Source organism: Anabrus simplex, chromosome 10 (genome assembly GCF_040414725.1).
Source record: "Anabrus simplex isolate iqAnaSimp1 chromosome 10, ASM4041472v1, whole genome shotgun sequence".
Classification (NCBI taxonomy): domain Eukaryota; kingdom Metazoa; phylum Arthropoda; class Insecta; order Orthoptera; family Tettigoniidae; genus Anabrus; species Anabrus simplex.
The window spans coordinates 29,855,274-29,867,284 of NC_090274.1; the positions used below are offsets into that span (position 1 = coordinate 29,855,274).

The 12,011-nt window shown below is 38.9% G+C and overlaps 1 protein-coding gene across 1 annotated transcript in view; it reads right to left on the bottom strand.

Moving 5' to 3' along the window:
* LOC136882467 (serine/threonine-protein kinase 32B) overlaps nt 1-12,011 on the bottom strand; it is a 502,648-nt gene that overhangs the window by 18,897 nt on the left and 471,740 nt on the right. Inside the window, exons 8-9 of the mRNA XM_067155127.2 lie at nt 6,190-6,315; nt 1,646-1,783 (exon numbers count right to left, since the gene is read on the bottom strand). Coding sequence (XP_067011228.2) covers nt 1,646-1,783; nt 6,190-6,315 — 264 coding nt within the window. The remainder of the gene's footprint in view (nt 1-1,645; nt 1,784-6,189; nt 6,316-12,011) is intronic.

Here is a 12,011-nt window from a genome sequence, read left to right on the forward strand (position 1 = left end):
AGTGGCCTTGCTATTATAATGGAAACTTACCAACTGCGTGTGACTGTCATTAAGAAAAGGGGCCTGTCATAAAAATAACATCACAACTCAATATTGATTGGTAGTAGAGAAGGCGCCTGCTATGATAATAAAAGCTCCTCAACTGTAATCCGTCTTGAAGTAGGAAAGGGCGCCAACCATTGTAACGAAAACTCTCCAAATTGTTTATGACCGCGCACTAGGTAATGGGGCCTCCCATTATGATGAAAATTTTCCTACTCGATTGTGAATGGCAACAGGCAAGTGAGCCTGCCTTTATAATCACAACTCCGCAACTCGCAATTTACATTAGAAACAACGTATGGGAACGTCCCCATGCTGTTTCTGGATAACGCCAAAAGGCAAGCAATTAAAATATCTAATTCACTGTATGTACAGTAATTTACCTTGATTTCCGTATACAATGTAGAATACCGTAGCGGAACACGGGTGCAGTTGGTAGTGTAATTATAATAATAATAATAATAATAATAATAATAATAATAATAATAATAATAATAATAATAATGTCTTGTTTCGTGGCTAACTGGTTAGCATGCTTTCCTTTGGTCCATAGGGATCCTGGGTTCGATCCCAGCCGCGTAAGTGATTTTAACTTTCACTGATCAATTCATCTGGTTTGGTTTGGAGGCTGTATGTTTGTGTGCAGCCTTCAATATTAGATAGTACAATCTTTACAGTTACTAGATTGTCCGTCTCGTTGGCTGAATGGTCAGCGTACTGGCCTTCGGTTCAGAGAGTCCCGGGTTCGATTATCGGCCGGGTTTGGGATTTTAACCTTCATTAGTTAATTCCAATGGCCTGGGGGGCTGGGTGTTTGTGTTGTCCCCAACATCCCTGCAACTCACACACCATACATAACACTATCCTCCACCACAGTAACACGCAGTTACCTACACATGGCAGATGCCGCCCACCCTCATCGGAGGGTCTGCCTTACAAGGGCTGCACTCGGCTAGAAATAGCCACACGAAATTATTATTAATTACTCGATTTAAACTCACCAGCTCCACACTGAGTGATCCCTGAGTCTCCCGCAAGGAGCGCTGCTTGGCCAGGCGTTATTATTAGTTACTCGATTTAAACTCACCAGCTCCACACTGAGTGATCCCTGAGTCTCCCGCAAGGAGCGCTGCTTGGCCAGGCGTTATTATTAGTTACTCGATTTAAACTCACCAGCTCCACACTGAGTGATCCCTGAGTCTCCCGCAAGGAGCGTTGCTTGGCCAGGCGTTATTATTAGTTACTCGATTTAAACTCACCAGCTCCACACTGAGTGATCCTTGAGTCTCCCGCAAGGAGCGCTGCTTGGCCAGGCGTTATTATTAGTTACTCGATTTAAACTCACCAGCTCCACACTGAGTGATCCCTGAGTCTCCCGCAAGGAGCGCTGCTTGGCCAGGCGTTATTATTAGTTACTCGATTTAAACTCACCAGCTCCACACTGAGTGATCCCTGAGTCTCCCGCAAGGAGCGCTGCTTGGCCAGGCGTTATTATTAGTTACTCGATTTAAACTCACCAGCTCCACACTGAGTGATCCCTGAGTCTCCCGCAAGGAGCGCTGCTTGGCCAGGCGTTATTATTAGTTACTCGATTTAAACTCACCAGCTCCACACTGAGTGATCCCTGAGTCTCCCGCAAGGAGCGCTGCTTGGCCAGGCGTTTCTTCTTCTTGTGCAGCGGTTTCGTCTCGATGATCATCTCCTCGAGCTCGAACGTCGGGTCGCAGTTAAGGTGGTCCTTCTGGAGCGAGAACACAAGAAATTTAGTACAGGGAAGTGTCTAAATGTTCCCTCCTACACACAGCGAAAACAAACAAATTATACGTTACATCTTAGTAATACAGTCGAACCGCGATATCTCGAACAGGTATTTCTCGATTTCTCGAAGCAAACAACACTCTGTAACTCGAATTTTGTGCAACATTAACTGTGCAGAGAAAGGGTTAAACAGTTATGCTGGAAGATAATATGACGGGAACCGAAAAACTAAAACTTCTAGTGATCGGAAAATCGGCGAAGCCTCGTCGTACTTACATATGATACACATGATTCAATTATGTGCTTTGTGTTGTATACAAGAACAGGTATACACGAACACAACTATATTTCATTGCTTCAGATAGTCTTAACAACATATATACATACATTCAAATAAAACTTTCCTCGAAGCAGTATGAAAATTATAAACAGTTAACGTTGCTTGAAGACTGAAGTTTCCAAAAATGTACACTTTATATACATGAATCTATCTTGATGCGAAAGTACATTGAAAAGCTAGAGTTCTTGATAGTTGAAAACTCTCTGCTCTATACCGTCACAAGTGTAATCAGTAGCTAACGCTTGCACTAATAGAATATTAGTTGTTTCTGTAACTTGTCAGGAACTGACATTGAAAAGCATAATTAGTAGAATACTAATTGATGTGTTTGAGCGTAATTGGGACTGAGGGAATACTGTCATCGGGCTCGACGAGGCTGCGGGAAACGGGAGCGGAGGCAGTAACCCGAGGTGAAACCTCAAGCACTCAGAATCAGTCCACCTATTCGAGACACTTTTTTTTAAGAGGGATAGCCTCCGTGTTCGACATTCGGCGTAATCTGGTGCTGGGCACTGGCAAGTCCTCGCCTGTGGCTGGAAGGCAGCGCCTTTATATAGCTGGCTGATGTAACAGGCAAGCGCAGTGCAGACGTCTCGTAGAGCCGAGAACAATCCAGGCTGTTGCGTGCGCGGAGCGAGGAGCGCGAACACACACGACACTATACATGCTCAAAAACAGTGTTCATTATATCTAGAAATTTCGATAACTCAATTTTTTTATAGTTGCTTTACGTCGCTCCGACACAGATAGGTCTTATAGCGACGATGGGACAGGAAAGGGCTAGGAGTGGGAAGGAAGCGGCCGTGGCCTTAATTAAGGTACAGCCCCAGCATTTGCCTGGTATGAAAAATGGGAAACCACGGAAAACCATTTTCAGGGCTGCCGACAGTGGGGTTCGAACCTACTATCTCCCGAATACTGGATACTGGCCGCACTTAAGCGACTGCAGTTATCGATCTCGGTAACTCGAAATAAAATTTAGCTCCCGAGGTGATTCGAGATATCAAGGTTCCACTGTACTACTACTACTACTACTAATAATAATAATAATAATGTCTCGCACTGAACAACTACAAGGTGGATAAATTAGAAATATTAGAAAGAAGAATTATAAGGAAAATATTAGGTCCTCTAAGAATTGCAGAGTTTTGGAAATTAAGAAGTAACAATGAAATTTACCAGAACGTAGAAAACATATCAGAAACAATAAGGAGATTGCTATTTCTTGGACACATTTTCAGAATGGATGACAATAGACTAACTAAACGAATCTTCAAGTACCTTTGGGAAAAGAAATCAACTACCACCTGGATTCAAGAAGTCAAGAAAGACCAGGAAAGGAACAACACACGAGAAGAAGAATTATTGGAAAGAAAGATTTTAGGAAGAAAGTCTTACAAATGAAAGGATTCCATGGGAGGAGGGAAAAGAAAACAGGCACAAAGTGGACTGAAGACAGGAAAAAGAAGCACAGAGAAACAATGAAAGAATACTGGAACTAAGGAGGAAGAATTGAAATTGTAACGTGGTCCTTAGAAGGCCGGAGCGCAATAATAATAATAATAATAATAATAATAATAATAATAATAATAATAATAATTACAACACAGTAGTGAAGCCAGAATGCCTATATGCAAGCGACTGTCTGGCATTAAACTATAATTTAGATAAGCTAGAAATACTAGAAAGGCGAATCATGAGGAAAATATTAGGCCCACAAAACACAGCAGAAGGTTGGAAATTACGAAGTAATGCTGAAATATATCAAAAAATAGAAAATATATCAGATGTAATGAGGAAAAGGAGACTTATGTTTTTTGGACATTTATATCGAATGCAAGATAGTAGATTAACCAGTAAGATTTTCAGATATTTGTGGAGTAAGAAATCAACGACAAGCTGGGTCAATGAAGTAAGAAAGGATTTAGAAAAAAACAATATAACAACAGAAGAAATAAATAATAGAGAAGGCTTTCGGGAAAAAGTATTGAAAATAGGATTCCAAGGTAGGAAAGTAAAAAAGACTGGTTCAAAATGGTCTGAAGACAGAAAGAAGAAACATAGTGAACAGATGAAAGCGTACTGGAAGAAAAGGAAAGAACAAAGAAGAAGGAATTGAAATTGGCACGTGGTCCACTGGTGGCCCATTCGAAATAATAATAATAATAATAATAATAATAATAATAATAATAATAATAATAATAATAATAATAATAATAATAATAATAAATCCTGTCCAAGGCGCTTTTAAAAAGAGCAGAAGGAATACTTGACCCACAACCAAGAGAGTATCAAGCAGGATTTAGGAAGGGAAGGTCATGTGCCGGACAGATATTAAACTTAAAGAACATTATAGAAATGAGGAAAATCAGGAACTTGAAATATGTTGTTACTTTTGTGGATTTTAAGAAAGCCTGCAATTCAATTGACAGAAATGCACTAACTGACATTATGAAGGAATTAGGACTCGATAATGAAACAACTGAAATAATTAAAGCAACGCTAACAAACACAACATGCAAACTAAAATTTAGGGACGAACTCTCAAAACCTTTTTAAATAAAATCAGGTGTAAGAGAGGGAGATGATTTGTCACCTCTGCTTTTCAACTGCGCATTAGGGAAGATAGTTCTAGAATGGAGGAAAGCCATCAATACTAAAGGTGTTCAACTAGGAAGAAATCTAAATAAAGTCACTGTAGATTGTCTACCTTTTGCAGATGACATGGCGTTAATTACTGACACACTGGATTATGCTCAAGAGAAAGGAAAGTAGAACCATGGTATTTTTCATGTTGCTATACCAATCAAAAGTAGCGTAGACTCGCTGTATTCCACACATTATGGTACTACTCACAGGTAATGTAATGCGCACATGTAACACAGACCTATGGTGTTTCTCACATTGCGACCTCATTTACAGGCAACGCAAACCTATGGTGTTCCTTACATAGGTGTACTAATCATAGGGACTCGTACTATCCCGTGGTGTTCCTCACATAGTGGGTACTAATCACAGGCACGGCAGACCCATGGTGCCGCTCACATAGGCCCTAGTGGTACTACTAAATGGTACTGTAAAACTCACCCTGATTCACACACTGTCGCTACTATCACAAACCTATTGCGGTTTTTTTTTTTTTTTTTTTGCTATTTGCTTTACGTCGCACCGACAGAGATACGTCTTATGGCGACGATCGGATAGGAAAGGCCTCGGAAGTGGAAGGAAGCGGCCGTGGCCTTAATTAAGGTACAGCCCCGACATTTGCCTGATGAGAAAATGGGAAACCACGGAAAACCATCTTCAGGGCTACCGACATTGGGGCTCGAAGCCACTATCTCCCGATTACTGGATATTGGCCGCAGTTAAGCGACTGCAGCTATCGAGCTCGGTAAACCTATCGCGTACGTAACATAGTGGTACTACGCGGAAGTAAAGGCGACCCATGATGTAATTAGTACCATCACGCGGAGGGCAAGTAGTCTCATGGTTCTAATTCGATCATCACTTGGTCGCCCATTTTAGTCGTCTCTTACGACAGGCAGGGGATACCGTGGGTGTATTATTTGCCTGCGTCCCCCACCCACAGGGGAATGTGGGTTTGGTCCGCGAGAGCTATTTTATTTCGCTCAAGTCCGCCAGAAAGCCGATTAGGACCCCCGCCTATCCGCTACCTGGGACGCGCCACGTGGGAGTATCACCTCCTCCATTGCTACGCCAGCGCAGTAGGATCGTGGCCATAAATATTCGCAAGATCCGTATTATGAGAGGTATTCTGCTGCCTTCGGTGACGTTACCACGTGTAAGGGGCTTTGCTCTGACCTAGAAGAACCGTCAGTCAAAGACATTGGTTTAAAACACGACGCCATTTTTATCTTCTATATCTAGAAGGCGGTGGTGCGGCACACGGTAAGAAGGTGAGGAAGAATGGTTGCCTGGTCACCACACTGTCGGTTTTCTGTCAACGCTAAATTAATAACGCTATTTACAGAGAGACCCCGAACCCCAAAACAAATCCAGAATAAAATGTTCACCACTGATGAACTCACAGGTGGCGAGAACGAAGGTTTGATCTTCTTCTGAAGCACAGCGTCCATGTCCATGGAGTTGTATCCTGGAACCTTCTTCAGCTCCTCCAGGGTGCTAATCCTGGCTCCAGGTCGCGTACACAACAGCTGGAACAGCAATGGAGAAATGAGCTTTAACCGTTTGAAGTGATGATACTACATGTCCTACCAAAAGTTTAAAGACACCTGCATATTTCATGAACATGATATCTGCCCTCAAGCCTTTGGTCTCAGGAACACGATTCTTTTACAGATAAATAGCACATATTTCGAAGAACATTTGCAGACATTTTCAATAAAATATCAGTCTTTGCTTTGAAGTTATTAAAGTTGTTTGTTTATAATAATTGAAAAGAAAATAGGTATTTTTAATACTTGAGGAGATCTGGAGAGTACAGTATGGGGATTACATCAATAATCTTTGTTATGGAAAAACATAGATGCTTGTAGAATATTTATAATTCCAATAGAGCAACAGAATATGTTTACATTTAAAACTACCCCCGTTTTTATGGCTCGCAACAGAATCACATAAAGTCGTAAAAAGAAGCAAACATTTCTTGACATTCCTGGACAGGTGACCCCAGAAGCTACTGAGATCATTTGTATATTAACTTGTAGCGAGACATTTACACTGAAACGAAACTCCCACACGATCTCGGTAGCTTCAGGGGTCTATTGTTCAGCCAAGGTCAAGGAATGGTTCTTTTTACCACTTTCTGTGGTTCTATTGCGAGCTATAAAGCGGGGAATATTTTTGAATGGAAACATATCCTGTTTCTCTATTACAATTATAAATATTCTACAGGTATCTTTGTTTCTCCATAACAAATATTATTAATGTAATGGACATATTATACTGTCCAGATCTCGCCAAGTATTAAAAAAATAGCTATTTTCCTTGAAAATATTATAAGTAAAAAGTTTAGTAACTTCAAAACAAAGAGTAATACTTTAATGGCAATGTCAGAAGATGTTCCTCTAAATATGTATTAGTTCCCTTTAAAAAGTCTTAGGGTATGCCTGAGACCAACATATTTTTTTTTGCTAGTTGTTTTACGTCGCACCGACACAGATAGGTCTTACGGCGACGATGGGACAGGAAAGGGCTAGGAGTGGCAAGGAAGCGGCCGTGGCCTTAATTAAGGTACAGCCCCAGCATTTGCCTGGTGTGAAAATGGGAAACCACGGAAAACCATTTTCAGGGCTGTCGACAGTGGGGTTCGAACCTACTATCTCCCGAATACTGGATACTGGCCGCACTTAAGCGACTGCAGCTATCGAGCTCGGTGAGATCAACTTTTTAAGGACAGGAATCATGTTTATGAAATATGCAGGTGTCCTTAAATATTTAGGTGTATAATAATATGCAGTTCCTCCAAAATGTATTGATATACCGGTATACGGATTGTTTAAAAAAATGTTAACTTCGAACTTATATAATCTGTTCGAACCATGTCACTGTGGTTTCTGACACAGGTGTGATACCATACTATCAATGGATCACATTTACTCAAGTGATGTTTCGTTGTTGTTTGTCAATAAGGATTGAATAAAGAAAAATAGATGTCTGGAAGATAATACGAAAGAAAGGGGGGGGGGGTTAGCTAATTTTGAACGTAAAAATTGAAAAGTGGGGAATTGATTCTCATATAACACTACATAGTTTTCAGTTTTTACGTCAAAAGAAGCTAATCCCTCTTTCCTTTCTTCTTTTCTTACAGACATACATACATTTGTCTCAATTCCATCCTTATTGACGAACAACACCACCACTTGATTACATGTGATCTACTGATTGTATTTATGAGGTCCCCTGACTGAGGATTAACCGTGTTGTTTATAACTTACTTCAACCACGCATGAATAATGGATAAACACCGAACGTCATGCAATTCTTGACGTAACCTCCCTAATGGACGATTCATCATATGCAAACCACAACCCTAAACTAAGAAGACTTTATCCATATGCTCTCATTACACTTTTATAGACTTTGTTTCTAATTTTCAAACTTATGTATATGTTCTTGTGTTAATGTCTTGTCAGTTTTCTTTGCTATGGCTGAAGATGACTTCTAAGTAAATTGAAACAAGTTCCATTTGATGTTTTAATGTTTTCATAACTGGCATCATTTAATAAATAGGTATTTGAACTGTAACAAAACTTTACAATTCTATTTTTTCAGAATTGTCTAAGAAAGTACATCACAGAGCGGTATATCTCACACAGATTTTCAGTGTGCACGCACGCACACTCTCTCTCTCTCTCTCTCTCTCTCTCTTTTCATTTTTTTAAGTTTCTTGTTTAGTTTAATACTTTTAATGTAGTTACTGTTTTCATAAATCTGCATTGTATTATAAGAAGACGCTGCATAAAGGGGCTTTTCAGTCTCAGTGGCATGTAAATCATGATCAATAAATTCAATTCAATTCAATTCAATTCAATTCAATTCTCTCTCCGAACCCGTTTCGTGGAACCTCTTGGAGAGAATCGAACAAAGAGTTGAGCGATTCTGGCTCAACCCGGTGGTATGTGAATGTGCTCAAATTAGTCAGCTTCGTGTTAATACATTCACCAACACGTAAATAATAATAATAATAATAATAATAATAATAATAATATGAAAATGAATGAAAACCTACAACCTGTTTTCCAGTCATTGACCGGGTCAGGGATGTAATGAATGAAACATACATAGGCTGTTATTACAATGGAGTCGCCACTCCTAAGGTGATTTATTAATGAGTGATAAATGCTATGAAATGATAATGGAGAGCGTTGCTGGAATGAAAGATGACAGGGAAAACCGGAGTACCCGGAGAAAAACCTGTCCCGCCTCCGCTTTGTCCAGCACAAATCTCACATGGAGTGACCGGGATTTGAGCCACGATATCCAGCGGTGAGAGGCCGACGCGCTGCCGTCTGAGCCACGGAGGACCGTAATAATAATAATAATAATAATAATAATAATAATAATAATAATAATAATAATAATAATAATAATAATAATAATAATAATTTCAAGGTAGAGAAGGTAGAAGTCGTGGAAAGAAGAATCATAAGAAAAAATATAAGAGCTCTCCAAACGGATGGAAACTTCGGAGCAACAAATAAGTTTACCAGAAGGTGGAAAGAATCTCAGAGACCATAAAGAAAAAGGAGAGTGGCGTTTCTCGGGCATCTATATAGAATGAACGCAACCAGACTTACCAAATAGATATTTGATTACTTCTGGACAAAAAGTACCACTACAGCATGGATTAAGGAAACGAAGATGGATATGGAAAGGTTAAGCATCTCGGAAGTCCAACTGTTAGAAAGGAATACGTTTAGGAACACAGTGAAGAATTTGGAAGGGGTTCTAGCCGCCGGAAGAACTAACAAGACCGGAAGAGCCTGGACAGATGAACAACGGAAGCATGAAGGAGTATTGGACACAGAGAAAACTCCGCACGAAGAGAAAGAAATGTTGTAGCGTTATCCTTAGCAATCCATTCGCTTCAAAAAAGAAATTCACATTTTATATTGAACGGGCGTTAAAGGAAATCAAAGATTAATTTGGTAAGGAAATCACAATTCCCGACGAGAAAATAAAAACCCTGAGATTTGCCAATGATACAGTGTGCAGAAGATTTGGAGAAATTGCTGAATGGTATAGACACACTCCTGGTTAAGGAGTACAGGATGAAAATAAATTAATCTAAAGCAAAAGTGCGAAGTCAGGTGATGCGAGAATAATTAGATTAGGAAATGAAGTATTAAAGGAAGTAGATGAATATTGTTACCTGGGTAGTAAATTACAAGTGATAAGCTTTAACAGCTTCATTTCAAGTAATACTAATCCTGTATTGACTATAATCAATCAATGAATATTCAAGATGAACTTAAATATTACAATTAAGCGGTCTGCCTATTTAATACAATATATAATTTATTATATCTAGGACATGTTTCGTCCCCTAAGGGACATCATCAGCTAATAATAAATTAACATTAATATATCAGAAATAAATATTAAAATTGGAAAGACACATTAAAATTTTTGACAATTTAAATATAAGTTCTTCACATTTTGTTAAAATTGTAAGTCATAAGACAGGTAAAACAGTTAAATTGTCCATATTTCCTCTTGTTGATGTTCTTGGAAAATACAGTTTTGCTTATAAAATCTTAAAATATCATTTGTTGTAAATAGCACACTTGATTTGTATCACCTGGTGAAAGATTTGTTGAAACTTAATAAGCATTCCTTAGATGGTATACTCAAATTTAAATGCTTCAGAATTTAAAGTCAGATCGGGGCCATGATGGTAAAGTTCTGTGCGGTAATGGATATAATTTTATTCCTTATTATTGGCCCCGATGTGCGGAGAAGGACTCACTTCTACCGAGGTAAGTGTGCACACATCAACAAGAGAAAATATGGACAATTTAACTGTTTTACCTGTCTTATGACTTACAATTTTAACAAAATTTGAAGATCTCATTTTTAAATTGTCAAAAATTTTTATGTCTCTTTCCAATTTTAATATTTATTTCTGATATATTAATGTTAATTTATTATTAGCTGATGATGTACCTTAGGGGACGAAACATGTCCTAGATATAATAAATTATATATTGTATTGAATAGGCGGAACGCTTAATTGTAATATTGAAGTTTATCTTGAATATTCTTTGATTGATTGGATAGTAAAGTAACAAACGATGGCAGAAGTAAGGAGGGCATACAATGTAGACCAGCACAGGCAAGGAAGGTCTGTCTTAAGAAAATCAATTCACGTATTTCACATTCATTTGGAGCGTGGCATTGTATGATAGTGAAACATGGATGATAACTAGCTGAAAAACTACGACAATAGAAGATTTTGAAATAAGGCGTTACAAAAGAATGCTGAAGGTGAGATGGATAGATCGAATCACGAATGAAAAGATATTGAATCGAATTGGTGAGAAGAGATCGAGTTGGTTAAATTTGATGAGAAGAGATAGAATGATGGGACACATCGTAAGACACCCAGGACATGATCAGTTGGTTTTTGAGGGAAGTGTAGGCAGTAAGAACGGTGGGGATAGACCAAGGTATGGATATGACAAGCAGATTACAGCAGATGTTGGATGTAGTAGTAACACAGAAGTGAAAAGTTTAGCACAGGATAGGGTGGCATGGAGAGCTTCATTAAACCAGTCTATGGACTGATGAATAATAATAACAGTAATATTATGATCTCAGATACTGTGAGCATACAATGCCATTATTAGGTAGCCTCTGCACCAATTTCAAAGTTCCATTTCACTCCGCCAGATGGCAGAATAAACGAAATCTCTGTTGGGTAATCAATAGCTGAGTTTTAATTATGCCCGGCTAACACCAAATGTGTCACCAGAAAGAAGTTTTACATGCTGGCATCGTACGACATAGAGTGTGGAACGGACTTCTTTTTACCCACCTTTCAAAAAGCTGACAACCTCTGCCGGGTTTGAACTCGCGACCAAGGGATACAGAGGCCAACACTCTACCACTGATCCTCAGCCGGAGCATTAATATTAGATATATCGGACAATTATATAACATAAGACGTGTAAAATATAAGTTTTAAACTTTTTTATTACATACGCTTTTACCGTACGAGATACAATAACTGACATTTTCCCTACTATTATATTTTCTTCACAGACTTAAAAATATATTCTCTATTATTGCGTAAATTATACCTAAAGTTCCGAAGGCTTCCTTTTTCCCTCTTTCCAAATATGCGTTCCATCTAAAATGCGTACAGGACAACAAATATAGAAAATGT